At 40.8% G+C, this 19100-nt stretch overlaps 2 protein-coding genes and 1 non-coding gene across 3 annotated transcripts; 2 read left to right on the top strand and 1 right to left on the bottom strand.

Moving 5' to 3' along the window:
- Positions 1 to 9825: 9825 nt before the first annotated feature.
- LOC116189680 lies at positions 9826 to 9932 on the top strand. Its single transcript, XR_004152451.1, has one exon. It is a non-coding gene; the product is annotated as a small nucleolar RNA R71 (small nucleolar RNA).
- Positions 9933 to 12736: 2804 nt separating this feature from the next.
- On the top strand, positions 12737 to 14646 carry LOC116187952 (DNA-directed RNA polymerase III subunit RPC6). The gene is made up of 2 exons (XM_031517006.1): positions 12737 to 13089; positions 13843 to 14646. Exon 2 carries the CDS (start codon positions 13846 to 13848, stop codon positions 14545 to 14547), a length of 702 nt encoding a protein of 233 aa, XP_031372866.1. The 5' UTR covers positions 12737 to 13089; positions 13843 to 13845; the 3' UTR covers positions 14548 to 14646.
- Positions 14647 to 14756: 110 nt separating this feature from the next.
- LOC116187951 (transcription elongation factor TFIIS-like) lies at positions 14757 to 17302 on the bottom strand. Its single transcript, XM_031517005.1, has 3 exons — positions 17137 to 17302; positions 16780 to 16969; positions 14757 to 15994 (listed from the first exon to the last, which is right to left on the bottom strand). The coding sequence occupies exons 2-3, from the start codon at positions 16939 to 16941 to the stop codon at positions 15110 to 15112; spliced, it is 1047 nt and encodes a 348-aa protein (XP_031372865.1). The 5' UTR covers positions 16942 to 16969; positions 17137 to 17302; the 3' UTR covers positions 14757 to 15109.
- Positions 17303 to 19100: the final 1798 nt, after the last annotated feature.

Genomic DNA, 19100 nt, shown 5'->3' with positions numbered 1-19100 from the left:
CGACTACTCTTAACTTAAAATTAAAAGCTCGGATTTGATAAGCAGCAAGACAAACCTAATTACAACGGGTTTCTGAGGTAGAAAGCGAGGGGATCAATGTTTTCAAGTGGGGAATGATTGACGAGCAAGCTTCGAGTCGCAGACTGGAGTCGCCAAGTGGCCTGGCGGAGTCGAGACGTCGAGGCGCGGAGCTTCGAGGGAGAAATCACAATTGGAGGAGGGCTCGAGCACTTCTCGACTTGGGTTGCTCTGGCATCATAGTCGGGAAAATAGAGAGATAGAACGATGGCATGAGATTGAAATTAGTGAAGAAACATGAGGGGATTTTCGTCTTTTCACAAACTTTTCCATATACATAATTGTTATTCCGAACATTCAATTAAGGCTTTCAAATTTCTTATGAAAATCGGATTGTGATGTCCATCCGGAATAAGTATTCCATTATAAGCAATACGAACGTTGGAATGCGGATTCCGTATGGAATACATAGCCAATGGATTTGGTTTTCCTGCGAAGCCCTCAGTTGCTCGACAGAGGAGCTTTACCGACAAACTGAAGAGGCGCCACGCCCTACCCCCGCCCCCCCCGCCACATCAATTGAGGGTGATAAAAGTTTGCCACTTGACCTTTCCAAAGTTGCACATTACCCCCAAACCTCAATGGAAAATAGGCCCTTTGCCCTATCAGTTAAAATTCCGACGAAATCATTTATTATAATAATAATATCCGCGATCGACGTCGCCCGCGAGCACAGAACCCACCGACGACGTTGATCCAGGTGGTGGGGTGGCCGGCGGAAGCACCCCGACCCCCGATTACGAAAATCCCAATTGGAATTTTCAAAATTAGGGTTTCGAAAATCCCAACTGGGATTCTCAAAATCGGGGGTGGGGAAGCCCCAGCTAGCCACCCCATCCCCAGATCAACGTCGTCGGCGGAACCCCCCGATCATGTGCCCCGATGATAACAAGAAGAAGGAGCTGACCAAGGAGCTAACGGAAGGTCAAGACTCTGCCTAGCAGCTTTGTGCCATGCTCCGGAAACTAGTCAGTGAGGACGGCTTGTCCGACCAGGCGAGTGAACTCTTGGTGAAGATCTTGAGATCCCTCGACCAAGGGCTTTGCCTGGTCAACTGCTCGGACCGAGTCGAGGAGAATGTCCTGAACAGTTGTGTTCATAAGCATCATCAAGAATCGGCCTTTAGCCTCGATAGCGTCGGGGAGGGGTCCACGGACTCGAGCGGGACCAAGAAGAGGGCTAATACTTGTCTCAAGGACAGGATGGGCTGCTACAAGAGAATGTTCGTACGGGGATAAATAACTCCCCCCCTCCAATCAAATTGTTTCCTCAAACTAACAACCCATTTGTTTTGTGGGCAATGGTTTAACTGAGTTTTGATTTTGAAAACAGACAAAATAAATTTGCTCGTTTGCTTGACATGCAGACCCCACCCCCCTTATGTTTCTTCCTCTGACTAGTAGCTATTTGCACAGATCAACTCGGCAACCCCCCCTTTCTTCCGTCAGGCTGCGTTTGGTTTACTGGAATAAAATTGATAAAGAATAAAATGGACATGATTAGAATTGAGAAGGAATAGAAAATTTGTGAAAACCGAGAATACAATGTAAACCAGATAAAAAGAAATAAATACCCCTATTTTAAAATAATATATTAAATAGAATTTTAAAAAAAGCATTGTTCATCTTCTTCAACATGAAGAAGACGAATAGTGCATGGCTCTCCCGCTACCCAGATCGTTCCCGGTTCAGACAAAGAAGAATACAATAACCATCACTCATGAGCCTCCATCATCACCTTCTTCTTTGCTTTAGCTAAAACCTAACTTGAAAATCAATTGCTTGAACTTAAAATTGAAAACCTTAACTTGATAATCGACTACCCTTAACTTAAAATTAAAAGCTCGGATTTTATAAGCAGCAAGACAAACCTAATTACAACGGGTTTCTGAGGTAGAAAGCGAGGGGATCAGTGCCTTCAAGTGGGGAATGATTGACGAGCAAGCTTCGAGTCTCAGACTGGAGTCGCCAAGTGGCCATGTGGAGTCGAGTCGTCGAGGCGCGGAGCTTTGAGGGAGGAATCGCAATTGGAGGAGGGCTCGAGCACTTCTCGACTTCGGTTGCTCTGGCATCATAGTCGGGGAAATAAAGAGATAGAACGATGGCATGAGATTGAAATTACTAAAGAAACATGAGGGCATTTTCGTCTTATCACACCCTTTTCCATATACATAATTGCTATTCCGGATATTCAATTGAGGCTTTCAAATTCCTTATGAAAATCGGATTGTGATGCCCATCCGGAATAAGTATTCCATCATAAGCAATACGAACGTCGGAATGCGGATTCCGTATGGAATACATAGCCAATGGATTTGGTTTTCCTGCGAAGCCCTCAGTTGCTCGACAGAGGAGCTTTACCGACAAACTGAAGAGGCGCCACGCCCTACCCCCCGCCACATCAATTGAGGGTGGTAAAAGTTTGCCACTTGACCTTTCAATAGTTGCACATTACCCCCAAACCTCTATGGAAAATAGGCCCTTTGCCCTATCGGTTAAAATTCCGACGTAATCATTTATTATAATAATAATATCCGCGATCGACGTCGCCCGCGGGCACAGAACCCACCGGCGACATTGATCCAGGTGGTGGGGTGGCCGGCGGAAGCTCCCCGACCCCCGATTATGGAAATCCCAATTGGAATTTTCAAAATTAGGGTTTCGAAAATCCCAACTGGGATTCTCGAAATCGGGGGTGGGGAAGCCTCAGCTAGCCACCCTATCCCCAGATCAACGTCGTCGGCGGAACCCCCCGATCATGTGCCCCGATGACAACAAGAAGAAGGAGCTGACCAGGGAGCTGACGGAAGGTCGGGACTCTTCCTAGCAGCTTTGTGCCATGCTCCGGAAACTAGTCAGTGAGGACGGCTTGTCCAACCAGGCGAGTGAACTCTTGGTGAAGATCTTGAGATCCCTCGACCAAGGGCTTTGCCTGGTCAACTGCTCGGACCGAGTCGAGGAGAATGTACTGAACAGTTGTGTTCTTAAGCATCATAAAGAGTCGGCCTTTAGCCTCGATAGCGTCGGGGAGAGGTCCGCGGACTCGAGCGGGACCAAGAAGAGGGCTAATACTTGTCTCAAGGACAGGATGGGCTACTACAAGAGAATGTCCGTACGGGGATAAATAACTCCCCCTCCGCCCCCTCCAATCAAATTGTTTCCTCAAACTAACAACCCATTTGTTTTGTGGGCAATGGTTTAACTGAGTTTTAATTTTGAAAACAGACAAAATAAATTTGCTCGTTTGCTTGACATGCGGACCCCACCCCCTTATGTTTCTTCGTCTGACTAGTAGCTATTTGCACAGATCAACTCGGCGAGCCCCCTTTCTTCCGTCAGGCTGCGTTTGGTTTACTGGAATAAAATTGATAAAGAATAAAATGGACATGATTAGAATTGAGAAGGAATAGAAAATTTGTGAAAACCGAGAATTGATCCACTGCAAATATTTATAAACTTAAGCTCGAATTCTACCAGCAAGTGTACTGGGTCAGATCAAGTAATATAGTGATGAATAGAGTGTCGATCCCACAAGGATTAATTAAGTACTAAACCTATATTAGATTCTATTATTATCTAAGCAATCAAATTAAGAGAATTAACTAATTAACTACTAATCAACCTAAATCGTCACAAAGAGCAGAAAGAGAATGGTATGAAAATATATCAATTGAAAGTGGGAAAAATAGAATCCACCCTAGTTTCACTAATCAGATTGCCATCATGTTATCTAGACTGATAGCTATGTGGTTATTCAAGTGAGTTTATCAAGCCTTTAAAATTAAAGTCTTAAACCTCTAATTAATCAATCAGCTCCCGCATCTCTAATTAATAGTGGACTCTAAATTATAATCATACACCTTCCAGTGCTATGATTGTCTAATGCCCTAAATTAATTATCCCTAATGTCTTAGCGAATAACTAACTAGAAACATTGCATTAATCCCTGGATAATCTCTAATTAAACTAATTAACGCAGCTATCGCATTTAGCTAATTAGTCTAATCAAGAATTCCTAACAAACACTATATCAACTCCCGTATCAATAGTGTTTCTAACAATTATAACCAATTAAGAATTAAAATTGAAATTATAGGAATTGCAATCATGAATCATCAACACATCTATTAATCCTATAACATGGCGACAATCATCATATTAGCTACCTAGGGTTTCATCATATTCCCACAACAGAAGCTTAGAACATCATGGAATTGAAAACACAATTATAATTCCAAGGAGTCATTGCAATAGAATTCATATTCAGCAGTAAACTCAAGATATTGAATCCTAAAACAAAAACCCAACAATTCCTTTAAGGAATTGTCTCTTCCACAATTCTTCGCTTCAAATCAATTGATCCAGGTGACGGCTCCAGACAAGACCCTCTCCAAAAACTCTCTAGGTTAAAAGAATGGTGAAAGATGGCTCCCCCCCTCTAGGGTTTCCTAATCTTGTTATGAGGAGTATTTATATCCAAAACAAAAAAAAAGATTTCCGAAAGATACAGGCTGGCTCCAAATTGCGCAAAACTCCTCAATATTGCTCGTAATTCCATCTAAGTCCTCAAAGACTTACAATATCAAATTACACATAATTAAGCACCGACTTCTTATAATTTCTATAAAATTAATAATAATTTAACATGAATTGCACAATAATATATGAGTATAATATGCCCTTATCAACTTCCCCACACTTGAACTTTTGCTTGTCCTCAAGCAAAATAAATAAGACCAAGGAAAGAAATCTATCAGAGAGAGTACAAATTTTCCTATTCACTGATTTAAGCATTTGATATCTCATAATTTATGACTCGTTATTTTGTGGTACCCACTGCTCAAACCAAACTGGAAACATGTGATCAGAGTACTACAGTTGAAATTAACCAGCTAATGTAGAGAAAGCAAATTTTAATCCAAGCGTTTAGCCTAAGATTTCTATTTCAAAAGTAAATACTCAGTCCTATAAGGAAAAATACACATTTAAACTTCATAACTGTTAGCAAGCATATAATCCCTCTAATTTTCCCTCTAAGCAAGTCAACAAGGTAGTGAAAGCATATGGTATCTGCTTCGTCCCTAGGTTTTCTTCCTTTTTATTACAAGTCTTAATTCATTTTTTTGTTTTTGCATTCAATTTTTCCTTTCTGTTTCAGAAGCAAATTTTTTTTTTTCAAGTCCAATTTTTGTTTGAACTTGTGCCTTTTCGCTCTTCTCGTTATAGTGAGTTCATTGAGTCGGCACATCCCGGGCTCATCACCCAAGTGACCGGGTTTTAAAGGGACCCCTACGAACTCTTCCTCACTCTAACATTCAAGTTAGGATACTCATAACTCAATTCTTGAGTCATTGGAGTAAAGGCTATGCTTGCTTTTTTTTTTTTGAATGCTCACTAACACTTTTCAGACTTCTTTTATAGGAATCACTAAGTACAAAGCTTCTTCTACCTCTTTCACTAAATGTTAAAGTGCTATTAGAATAATTAAAAAGAGGATATACTAACTAACTTTGCTTAGAAGTAGACCTGTTTATTTTTCACTTAAGGACTTGACCGACTCTTAAACTTCAAACTCTAGGGCTAAAAACTAGGTAAATTTGATTTCTAAAGATTTGACTAATTAATTTTAACTAAGTACAAAAATCACAACAGTGGTGAGTAGGGCGCCTAAGTGAGTCAATTTTTTTCAAACAATTCCTGAACAAATGCTATCAACAGTATTCTTCGTACAATCTCTAGATTTCAATAATTAAAAAAAAATTTAAAAAAGAATTTGGCCTAACAATTTCCAGATAACTTAAGGACAATTATAATTCAAGGTGACAGGGAAGTATAACTATTTATCAACAAAGACAGGCATCAGATGTCGTGAGTAACAAATTAAATCACAGAATTCAGACATCAACACTATACTCAATTTTATACTCCATCTGTTTAGTATCTCCCTTCCCCACACTTAGATTAAACAGTGTCCTCACTGTTCCTAATGTAGCTCTAGTAAAACGAAAATAAAAATAAAGAACATAAGAGAAAAAGAGATACTAGTACTTCCCCAGTTTCGAAAAATTAAGTTGAAGCAATTGGAGTTCCAACTGGTATAGCAATAGAGAGAGTCAGCAGTTGTTATCCACCCTGGCTTCAAAAACAAAAAGAAAACAACAAAAAGAACAAAAATAGCAAATAATCCATCTTAACTAAAACAATCAAATAGCAAATATCCCAAGTCTACCCAATGAGTGGGTGCTTGATAAAGTACAAACCAACAGCAAATCAAAATAAAACAAATGAAGCAAAAGAATTGAGAGCCAACAGGGACTTTAGCTCTCAGACATGGGCTGCCTCCCATGAAGCACTTAGTTTATAGTCGCTAGTTCGACTTTTCCAGTTCTTCAATCGAATTTGCTAGATCCACCGTAGTGGCATCACCATCAATATTTTCCCCTTCAAAGTAATGCTTGAGAAGATGATCGTTTACTTTAAAAGTGTGGTCATCTTCTGACTTCAGCTCAACTGCACCATAGGGAAAAACATTAGAAATAACAAATGGTCCAGACCATCGAGATTTTAACTTACCTGGGAACAACTTCAAGCGAGAGTTGTATAATAGGACTTTCTGACCAGGCAAAACTCTCGCTTTAGGATGTTCCTATCATGCCATCGCTTGGCTCGCTCCTTGTATATCCTAGCATTTTCATATGCTTCCTCTCTCATCTCAGCCATCTGATTCAACTGGAGCAATCTCTTTTCACCTCTCCTTTGCCCAAGTATTGCTCCTACAGCATAGTCGCTAGCATCACACATCAGCTCAAACGGAAGCTCCCAATTAGGTGCAACGATCACTAGTGCAGAAGTGAGTTTCTCCTTCAATAAATTGAATGCCTGCAAACAATTGTCATTAAAAACAAAAGCAGAATCTTTTTCAAGTAAATTACAAAGAGGTCTAGAGATTTTAGAAAAGTCCTTGATAAATCTCCTGTAGAAGCCAGCATGTCCTAAGAAGCTCCTTACTCCTTTTGTTGAAGTGGGTGGTGGCAACTTCTCTATTATCTCCACTTTTGCTCGATCAACTTCAATCCCTTTCTTTGACACCTTGTGACCTAAGACTATACCCTCTCTTACCATAAAATGACATTTCTCCCAGTTCAGAAGCAGATTAGTCTCCTTACATCTTTTAAGCACACAGCCTAAATTTGTCAGACAAGATTCAAATGACTTCCCAAAAATAGAGAAATCATCCATAAATATTTCAATAAAATTCTCTAACATGTCAGAAAATATAGACATCATGCACCTCTGGAAAGTGGCAGGTGCATTACAGAGACCGAAAGGCATTCTCCTAAAGGCAAAAGTGCCATAAGGACAAGTGAATGTGGTTTTCTCCTGGTCCTCGGGTGCTATATGAATCTGATTGTAACCAGAATAACCATCTAGAAAACAATAATAATCATGCCCTGCAAGTTTTTCTAGCATCTGATCAATGAAGGGGAGGGGGAAATGGTCTTTACGGGTAGCATCATTTAGTTTCCTGTAATCTATACAAACTCTCCACCCAGTCACAGTACGAGTCGGGATTAATTCATTGACCTCATTTTTAACCACAGTCATACCACCCTTTTTAGGCACTACTTGAACAGGACTAACCCATTTACTATCTGAGATAGGATAGATAATACCTGCATCCAACAGTTTAAGCACTTCTTTCTTCACTACCTCTTTGAGAGTTGGGTTAAGTCGCCTCTGTGGTTGCACTATGGGTTTGCACTCAGCTTCCAACATTATTCTGTGAGTGCAAATCAAAGGGCTGATCCCTTTGATATCTGCAATAGTCCATCCTATTGCCTCCTTGTGCTCTCTCAGCACGCTTAGGAGCTGTTGCTCCTGATCACCTGTCAAGGAAGAAAAGATAATTATTGGCAAAGTATCATCTATTCCAAGATAGGCATATTTTAAATGGCTAGGCAATGGTTTAAGTTCTAGCACCGGGGACTGTGTCAAAGATGATACTGGTTTTGTCGCACTGGTGCCCAGCTCCTCATAGTAGCGAGCCTTGATTTCTGATACCTTCTCCACAGATTCTTCCTCATGCTCATCATCATCACTCCAATCGTCCAGATCCCTAAGGACTGATTCCATTGTATCCACACCTGCTTTCTCCTCCACAGACTCAGAGATAAGCTCATCAATAATATCAATGGTGTAACAAGATTTGCCATCATCAAATTTCTTTATGGCGTCATAAACATTAAAAGTTATTTGTTTATTTATAACTCTTAAAGTGAGCTTACCTTGTTCCACATCTATTAATGCTTTACCTGTCGCAAGGAACGGTCTGCCAAGGATCATGGGCACCTCTCTGTCCTCCTCCATCTCCAAGACTATGAAGTCGACTGGAAATATGAATTTGTCTACCTTCACCAGGACATTCTCGACAATACCCTTTGGATATTTGATACTCTTGTCAGCAAGTTGCAAGGTAATATGAGTTTTCTTGCATTCTCCAAGTCCAAGTTTCCTGAAAATAGACAGAGGCATTAAATTTATACTTGCACCTGAATCGATAAGAACGTTCTCAAAATGAAAATTCCCTATAGTACAAGGAACAGTGAAACTCCCCTGATCTCTTTGTTTGCGTGGTAAGTTAGGCAAGTCCTTTTGGAGAATCATAGAACACTCTCTTGTAAGCATCACAGGCTCACTCCCATCAAACTTCCTCTTTTTAGTGAGCAGATCCTTCATGAATCTAGCATATGAAGGCATCTGCTGGAGTGCTTCTGCAAATGGAATGTTGATTTGCAGCTTTTTAAAGACATCTAGGAATTTAGCAAATTGGGCGTCCAACTGTTGTTGCTTCAATCTTCCTGGAAAAGGGACAGGAGGAACATACGGTTTCACCCCTAGTGACTTCTGCCTTGGTTCCTCCACCTTTTGCTTACCTTTGTCTTTCTCCGGACTCTCCTCCTGAGTTTGAGCTTTTCTATTGACTGTTTCCAATTCCTTGCCACTCCTCAGCATTATAGCATTGACACCCTTGGGGTTCTCTTCAGTGTTGCTGGGTAAAGACCCTGATGGTCTATTACTCAATTGCTGAGAAATCTGACTAATCTGACCCTCTAGGTTTCGAATAGTGGCTTGTTGATTCTGTAGCATGGTGTCAGTCTTTTGCATATAGCTCAACATGAGCTCTTCCATTCTCGACTGACTTTGCTGAGGTGGAGCATTTTGAGCAGGGCCTTGCTTTTGGAATCCAGGTGGCGGTTTAAGTGCATTATTCTCATTCCTCCATGAGAAATTAGGATGATTACGCCACCCGGGATTGTAAGTGTTCGAATAAGGCCCTTGATTACTCCGTTGGAAGTTGTTAACAAAGTTCACTTGCTCTCCATTGGGTGAAGCCGAGGGATTTCCAGACATGCATTCAAGAGTCGAATGTGGTCCTGAACACAACTCACAAAAAGCAACCTGATTAGTATTAAAAGAATGTGCTGAGGTGAGTTTACTTACCTGGGTAGTGAGAGCTGAAATCTGGGTTGTCAAATTAGCAATAGTGTCCATGTCATTGACTGATGCCACTCTTGATTTACTTCTCTCATTCTGCCAATTATGTGCACTGGAGGCCATCTCTTCTATCAAAGCACTTGCTTCATCATAATTCTTACCCATTAGTGCGCCTCCTGCTACAGCATCTACTAGAGACCTCAATGTATCATCCAGGCTAAGATAGAAGACCTCAATTAGAAGATTATCTGGCAATCCGTGATGTAGGCACTTTCTGATTGCCTCCTTGAATCTCTCCCATGCCTCATAAAGTGATTCACCATTGAACTTGGTGAAGTTAGTGATTTCGTTCCTCAATCTTGCAGTCCTAGCTGGTGGGAAAAATCTCCTGAGAAACTTAGATGAAAGGTCGGCCCAGGTGGTGATGGACTCTTGTGGCAGTGAATTGAACCAGGCTCTCGCTTTATCCCTAAGTGAGAAAGGAAAAAGCTGTAATCTAATAACATCATCAGTGACATTATTCATCTTTACCGTGTTACAGTATTGGAGGAATCCTGCAATATGCTCATCAGGACTCTCGTTGGGATATCCTCCAAACTGATTTGATTGAACCATCTGGATGAGTGCTGGCTTCAGTTCAAAGTTATTAGCTGGAATAGTGGGCCTTCTGATCGCAGAACCCATAATAGTAGGTACTGCATAGTCTCGAAGTGCTCTGGCAGCACCCTGTATTTGGCGGTTGATGTCATCATCTGCCATCTCAACTACCTGCAATTCTTCCCTTCTTCTGTTCTCTCTTCTCAACCGATGCAAGGTGCGCTCTATCTCAGGATCTAATGGTAGAAGTTCAGCACTTCTACTCCTGCGCATAGAATACCTGCAAAGAGAACAAGAAATAAACACACAGTAAAGTGCGCCTAAATTAACAATAGAACTAAAGGTGGTCTAATATTAAGTTAATCCTCGGCAACGGCGCCAAAAACTTGATCCACTGCAAATATATATAAAAATAAGCTCGAATTCTACCAGCAAGTGTACTGGGTCAGATCAAGTAATATAGTGATGAATAAAGTGTCGATCCCACAAGGATTAATTAAGTACTAAACCTATATTAGATTCTATTATTATCTAAGCAATCAAATTAAGAGAATTAACTAATTAACTACTAATCAACCTAAATCGTCACAAAGAGCAGAAAGAGAATTGTATGAAAATATATCAATTGAAAGTGGGAAAAATAGAATCCACCCTAGTTTCACTAATCAGATTGCCATCATGTTATATAGACTGATGGCTATGTAGTTATTCAAGTGAGTTTATCAAGCCTTTAAAATTAAAGTCTTAAACCTCTAATTAATCAATCAGCTCCCGCATCTCTAATTAATAGTGGACTCTAAATTATAATCATACACCTTCCAGTGCTATGATTGTCTAATGCCCTAAATTAATTATCCATAATGTCTTAGCGAATAACTAACTAGAAACATTGCATTAATCCATGGATAATCTCTAATTAAACTAATTAACGCAGCTATCGCATTTAACTAATTAGTCTAATCAAGAATTCCTAACAAACACTATATCAACTCCCGTATCAATAGTGTTTCTAACAATTATAACCAATTAAGAATTAAAATTGAAATTATAGGAATTGCAATCATGAATCATCAACACATCTATTAATCCTATAACATGGCGACAATCATCATATTAGCTACCTAGGGTTTCATCATATTCCCACAACAGAAGCTTAGAACATCATGGAATTGAAAACACAATTATAATTCCAAGGAGTCATTGCAATAGAATTCATATTCAGCAGTAAACTCAAGATATTGAATCCTAAAACAAAAACCCAACAATTCCTTTAAGGAATTGTCTCTTCCACAATTCTTCGCTTCAAATCAATTGATTTAGGTGACGGCTCCAGACAAGACCCTCTCCAAAAACTCTCTAGGTTAAAAGAATGGTGAAAGATGGCTCTCCCCCCCTCTAGGGTTTCCTAATCTTGTTATGAGGAGTATTTATATCCAAAACAAAAAAAAAAAGATTTCCGAAAGATATAGGCTGGCTCCAAATTGCGCAAAACTCCTCAATATTGCTCGTAATTCCATCTAAGTCCTCAAAGACCTACAATATCAAATTACACATAATTAAGCACCGACTTCTTATAATTTCTATAAAATTAATAATAATTTAACATGAATTGCACAATAAAATATGAGTATAATATGCCCTTATCAAGAATACAATGTAAACCAGATAAAAAGACATAAATACCCCTATTTTAAAATAATATATTAAATAGAATTAAAAAAAAAGCATTGTTCATCTTTTTCAACATGAAGAAGACGAATAGTGCATGGCTCCCCCGCTGCCCAGATCATTCCCGATTCAGACAAAAAAGAATACAATAACCATCACTCATGAGCCTCCATCATCACCTTCTTCTTTGCTTTAGCTAAAACCTAACTTGAAAATCAATTGCCTGAACTTAAAATTGAAAACCTTAACTTGATAATCGACTACCCTTAACTTAAAATTAAAAGCTCGGATTTTATAAGCAGCAAGACAAACCTAATTACAACGGGTTTCTGAGGTAGAAAGCGAGGGGATCAATGTCTTCAAGTGGGGAATGATTGACGAGCAAGCTTCGAGTCTCAGACTGGAGTCGCCAAGTGGCCATGCGGAGTCGAGTCGTCGAGGCGCGGAGCTTTGAAGGAAGAATCGCAATTGGAGGAGGGCTCGAGCACTTCTCGACTTGGGTTGCTCTGGCATCATAGTCGGGAAAATAAAGAGATAGAACGATGGCATGAGATTGAAATTACTAAAGAAACATGAGGGCATTTTCGTCTTATCACACCCTTTTCCATATACATAATTGCTATTCCGGATATTCAATTGAGGCTTTCAAATTCCTTATGAAAATCGGATTGTGATGCCCATCCGGAATAAGTATTCCATTATAAGCAATACGAACGTCAGAATGCGGATTCCGTATGGAGTACATAGCCAATGGATTTGGTTTTCCTGCGAAGCCCTCAGTTGCTCGACAGAGGAGCTTTGCCGACAAACTGAAGAGACCAGGTTTATATATAAATCAATATTTTCTTTAATAAATATATATATATATATCAAAGCAAATCATCAAATACTGTCTTCTAGGCATAAGAATATGGTTGTACAATTGATATCAAAATTTTCTGCCGATTTACGAACAAACGTATACATAATATATCCGCCATCATCGGCAATTTGACAATATTACCTTACTTGAAATATGTAGTCATCGCGGCCCTACCCCCGCCGCCCCCCTCCCCCCGCCCCCCTTTCTTTCTTTCCTTCTCTTCTCGACATTCTTGCACCTGTTCGTCGCGAATCTCGCTGCGCCTGTAGCCGGCCCCCCCAGCCCTGCATCATTCTCTGGTCAGTTCGAGCAGTGGGCGATCAGAAGAACCCCAATACTCTTCTTAAGAGGCTCAGTTAGCGATTTCCCACTTTCATATCGAAGTGAAAGGTAATTTCTCCGGCAAATTTCATGTTATTCCTACGAATTGCATCATTGTCGGTGAGAGGGGTTTTTTTCACTGTTTGCCTGGACTGGGCGAACAAGAACGGTCCCTGTTTAGCGCGATTTGTGTATGCCTGATTGTTTTGTACCAGCTGCTTTGTTTTTTGGTGAATTTCTTGGGTGTACCTTCTGTTATTGTTGGTTTAAGTTTGCAGGAAGAAGATGTGTGCCTGCGGTTATACCTCTGTTAAGCTCAGTATGAGGAATTTATACTAATGGCTTGCAACTGGAACGTCTGTTAGATGCTCTGTTAACGTTCGGCCTCTTGACCTGCAACCTGTTTGATGAAATGTCTATGAGAAACTAGCTCATTGCTGAAATGCCTGCGTATGATGCTGTTCAGTGCCTTGCCTGACTGACTGCATGTGTGCCTAGTTAACCTTTATTTGCCTAACAGTCTGTTGTCCCTTTTTCTTCTCCATTTATTTTGTTCCATTTTCCATCTTGTGTTGCTGTCAGGGCAAACCTTTACCACCCTCAAAGTTCAGGGGGCAAACTGCTTTTATCTCTAATGAAATGCATACTTATGAATGAGTTCTTTGCAAAAACTATGACGCCGTGTACTGACTTATTCCTCGTCCCGAAGTTTAGCCGTATGCCTCAATTGATCCCATATGGCGATGTCGATATTTTCAGTGGAAAGCAAGGATTGAGTTGATTCATCTTGTGTCTTGTTTATGTTTGTCTTTTGAAAAACAGGGGATGAGCAAGAGGAAGAGGCCCGTCTCAACCGGGCCTTCTCAGGATCTGTCAGAGCACGAGAAGACCGTGTATGATCTTATCAGGAGCAAGAGAGACATGGGCATCCGATCCGTGGACCTGAGACGGGATACAAAGCTTTTCCCAAACCCAAACGTCGTCGATAAAGCCCTCAAGGCTCTGCTTGCCAAGAACCTGATCAAACAGGTGAAGACTGTCCAGTACAGGGGGAGTAAGCACTATATGGCGACGGAGTTCGAGCCTTCTGCCGAGGTCACCGGTGGGGCGTGGTACAACGAAGGTGTCCTTGACACTGCCTTCATAGACCTTCTCAAGGAACGCTGCCTGATCCACATTTCGAGCCTAAAGGTCGCAACCGTGGACATGATCTCTGATGCCATCAAGAGGTCGAAAATCTTCCATGCTGAGTGCTCGAGTCAGCAGATCGGGGAGATCTTGAGGACTTTGGTCCTGGACAATGAGATACTCGAGGTGAAGAGCACGGGACTGGGGGAGTTCACCTGCATTCCTATCGGTAGAGTCTGTTTTAAACTAGCCAGGAAACCTGGGAGCGCAAAGGAACCAAAAGCTTATGCCATGGCTTCAATTCCGTGCGGAGTTTGCCCACGCATCGAGTATTGTTCGCCTGACGGCATTATCAAGCCATCAACGTGCGAGTACTATAACAAATTTTTGGATTTCTAAGATAACAGCAAAATTCTTCTGGGGTAGATAGTATGGAGTTAGGAATTTGTCTCTCTTTCAGCAGAATACTATCAATGAAGCATATTCTTTGCTTTGAAAGTTGCCAATACTTTTTATAAGGTTGTATTTAGTACGATGTATCGTATCTGATACAACGAATGGAAATGGGACAGACTTAACCAGCATATCGGACCATGAAATGCAATCGGTACACAAGAACTGCCACTGGAGGTTTATTTCATAATTGAACCAAAACAACAGTCTAATGATCTAAAACTTAAAACTACACTGTTGCGTCTGATAATTCATGCAACACCGACTCCGACAAACACTAGATATAAGACACATTATCAGGACAGAAGAAACAGATACTGAGAAACCACTTAAGATTGTGGTCGACGAATCGATTAGACTCTCCCGGGACTGCTAGGCTACTGCCTCTAAAATGGACAATCTAATCCTATCTGAACAGGCTACAGCCTCTAGAATTGACAATGACTAACACTGACTAAACCGAAGATAAATGGATGAACTGCAACGACTGAACGGAATGTTCCATCAATCAACAGAACTTCCAATGGTTATTGCAATTAACGCAGGTCACATAAGTCGTCATGGGCTCATCTGCGCTCCTCGTCTGCATCTGATAGTAAGTGCACTTCCTCTGTCTGCACCGGCTGCATTTGAACTGGTCGGTTGTGGCCTTGGGAGCGGCACCGAGCTCGCACTCATACATGGCCTTCTCCTTGATCTGCTGGTTCTCCTTCTGCCTATGGTCACTCGCCATCTCCTGGGTTGTCATGGTCAAGAGCCTCTCGGGCTTGATCTGCCCAAGGAGGATCTTCCTCCTGAAGTCGGGGTTGTTCTGATCCTTGATATTGAACATGATTGAGCGGTACTTGATCTTGTGCACCCCATTCATCTTTCCCCATTTCGCAAACATCACGGACTCAACTGAGACAGCCACTCTTGCTGGGTCACATGCATTCACCTCCTCGATCATGTCTTCCTCAGCCTCGCCAGAAACCTTGGACAGCGCCTCATGGAGTTGCTCCCGGACCTTGTCCCTCATAGGATCATTGCAATTAACCAGAGGTGTCGACTTTTGAGGACTGTGATTTGGTATTGCCCTATTGAGGGCATCATCAGACTTCTCTTCAAAGTTTGCTTTCTCGACCTTATTGGAACCAGGGGTACCATTCCGCTCAATCTTTCTAGCCTTCACAGTGCCGTTCTCGGAACCCTCATTAGCCCTAAAAGGCGAGTCCTTCTCAACCTCATTGTCGTTCCCAACGTTCACGGTACCCCTACCATGCTCAGCTTCTTTTCTCTTGCATCCATTCGATTCCTCAGTAACTATCTGTTTCCATATTCGGATCACTTCAGAAGCAAAGGCTTGGATCTTCTTCCTTGGGTGTTTCGTGAGACGTCGAATCCCTTTACCAACCTGCAATTCAGATTTCCAAGATCAACCAAAGATCAAAAAATTAATAAATAAGCAACTAAGCAATCTTTAAATTCCTAAGATGGCAAGTTTCCGACACGATATACATGGTGAATTTACATAGCCGTGATCTGGAATTCCCAAATGTGGTGTGTCTCGGTCGTAACAGGCTGATACAAATGTTATATTCCACCACAAAATTCACATGAATCGCCAACTTCCTCCGACCAACCCAGTCATACGAATGCAATGGTTTTCACTCTACCGATTCCATTAAATAGAAGAGATAATCATTCATACTGATCGCCAATTAATTCCAAGTTCCCAAATGACTGTTTTAGCATCAGAAGTAAAGAACAAAACAGATCCCAACAGAGGGAGGGGGGAAGACAAAAAGAGCCGACAATGTTCAGATCAGGTCCCGTGGAAGGCCCGCTCTACAATTAATCGCTGCCTTTCTCAAGGAATCTCGCGAGCAATTGTGTCATCCAGACATATATATATGTGCGTGTCTATAGATATAATATCTGTTCAATGCTGTCAGGACATTAAAAAGAACACCAACCTAAGGGGCTAAGATTATATACCGAATCAGAAAAACAATCAGCAAGGAAGAACAGAGCAAGAACATAAAAAACAGAGCACCATAATTTCCAAGAACAGAAAGCACGGGAATTTGTTTTTCACCAAAAAAAAAAGACCGAAACTTAAGATTTTCCATGGAAAACAAAAACTGGGGGAAGCATGGAAATCTCAACAATGCGGGGGAAAAGGAGGAGAAGGGTCACCTGAGTAGAGACGAGAACTTGGGAGGTGACAGGGTAGGTCTTGAGGCGCTTCAGGGCGTCGAGGCACCGGCTCTCGTCAGCCTCACCGCCGGTGACGCGTACGGCCGCCGCGTCCGCCGCCTTACTCGCCTCCTGGAACAGCTGCACCAGCTCCTCCGCCATCGCCGCTGAATAAACTCCCCAGTTCGCTCTGCGTCACATCAAGAAAAAAAAAAACAAAAACACAGAGAAAAACTCAATCTTTCGAATGCATGGCTCAATCTCCTCCGTTTCCCTCTCCCAAAAAAAAAATCCAACTATCTCGACAGCAGACAGTGATGAATAACGTAAAGGAGGAAAAAACAATGCCGGACTTACAGAAGGGAAGGTGAGTGTGTTTCAGAAGAGACGGTAAGGTCAAAAGGTGGCGTTTTCTTGATCTGGTTGAATGGTTTGTTGGCTCTGACAGTGAGGAAGAGTCTCGGAGGAGGAAGAGGAAGAGGAAGGAGGAGAAGGAGGAGGAGGAAGAGAGAAATGTAGGGATTGAATGTCCAATATATATGAAAACTTTGAATACTTTCTTTATTTTCATGCTTTTTTTATTTTTTTATTTTACTCCTTTACTTTTAGACAATTTTCTGTTTTAGTCCTTCAGTTACTAATACCGTTAAATCTTGTTCAGTTGGAGCCACATCAGCCACCATATGTGATACTTATTCCACATCATCAATATAAAAACAAAAAGCCGATAGATTATAAATGAAAAATCAATTGACTTCTTGATTTATGGGAAAATAAAAAGGAAAAATAAAAATAAAAAGCCTTCTTGAGCTCAGAAACTCTAACCCAAAAACCAACAAGAAGTCATCTTCCTTTTTCTTCTTACGCTTCCACATGAACAGAACTCGTGTAAGGACCAAAGCGCCTACATTACATTTACGAACATCTCCTTTCAAGTTTTTTCTTGCCCATTTCCCACATTTTCATGTCTATTTTCACTAGCCATCTCTCTCTCTCCCTATAACACAACTCTGATTCAAATTAAAATGCCACAAAAATGGTTCATGTATTAATTGATTCAGAGTGCAAGTAGAAAGAAGAGAACCCAGTTTTGATATCTCCCACAAATCTATGATCCCCTAAAAGAGAAAGCTTTGTCAATGTCGTTCTCGAGATCACGGAAGCTTCACTCAATCTCCCACTTTCTTGAGTTGATCCCAATTTTTGAGTTCAACTTATGTGGCTCCCAGTGAGTTCGGAGGAAATCGAAGGGAATCTGAATCCTCAACTATGAAGAAAATTCAATGTGGAAGCTGAAGAAGAAAAGAAAAATGACTTGTTAGTTGATATTTGGGGTGAATTTTGTTTTAGTTTTTCCACAGAAAAAGAACCCAATTAATTTTCCATTTATGATTTATTGACTTTTTTTTGGTTCTTTTGTTCTTAAGTTGATGGTGTGGAATGGTTACCATTTATGGCGACATGTGGCTCCAACTTAACACAATTAAACGGCGTTAGTAATGGAAGAATTAAAATAGAGAAGTGTCCAGAGATAAAGGATGGAAATAGAAATAAAATTAGAAAGAGGACGGAAATGTGAAAGTACTAAAAATAGAGGACCAAAACTATACTTTCCTGTCCAATATATAGAGAGAAGATTTGGTGAGTTCTCTGATCGGACGGCTGGGAGAGAGGGTTACGTGTGATTCACTGGAAGTATCATATTTTACTTTTTTATTAAAAAATAAAATTTACTTTCCTAAATTATTGATTTACGAAATCATATATATTTTACTTTATTTTATTTTATAGGAAAAGGATAAAGGAACGATGATAGCATACCGTATCTCCGTCGAGGGCAGTTCTTGCAATCGGATCGTATTGTGAAGCGTAATGATATACGATATATGTACTTGATGATGTAGCAGTTCGTTTTATTCAGTAATTTAAGGTAGCCATAGGATGGAATCTTCATTCGCTTGCCAAAAAAGCTAAGATATTTATCACATTATTAAGTAACAAAATTCACTTACCAGAACAAGCCACCAAAATACACCTTATTTTCCCTAAAAGAAAATTTTCGAATATTTTCTGGTAAATGGTAATTTTATTTCATTAAAAGAGTTCTTTTTTTTCCCCTCTTTATTTTTGGGTGAAATAAAAGTAAAAGAGTTCATGCTGGGAACTGGTCCACAGGATCTCAAGAGAGACTGCTTCAAGCGCAGAAATAGGCGCGTGCTCTTCGATCGCTCCTCCCGGAGAAACTGCCGAGCCCACATCCTCGTCCGACAGCATGTACGAGAATGGGCCGCACAGGCCCAATATCAAGCTGGGCTTCTCTC

Source organism: Punica granatum, chromosome 8, assembly GCF_007655135.1.
Source record: "Punica granatum isolate Tunisia-2019 chromosome 8, ASM765513v2, whole genome shotgun sequence".
In the NCBI taxonomy this organism is placed as follows: domain Eukaryota; kingdom Viridiplantae; phylum Streptophyta; class Magnoliopsida; order Myrtales; family Lythraceae; genus Punica; species Punica granatum.
This window is presented reverse-complemented; position numbering and strand designations above follow the sequence as displayed.

What these genes read in the sequence shown, in the direction of transcription:
- LOC116187952 (XM_031517006.1), top strand. Translation starts at nt 13,846, where the DNA reads ATGAGCAAGAGGAAGAGGCCCGTCTCAACCGGGCCTTCTCAGGATCTG.
- LOC116187951 (XM_031517005.1), bottom strand. Translation starts at nt 16,941, where the DNA reads ATGGCGGAGGAGCTGGTGCAGCTGTTCCAGGAGGCGAGTAAGGCGGCG. An exon ending in AAGTTCTCGTCTCTACTCAG is followed by an intron (nt 15,995 to 16,779) that starts GTGACCCTTCTC and finishes TCTGAATTGCAG; the next exon opens with GTTGGTAAAGGGATTCGACG.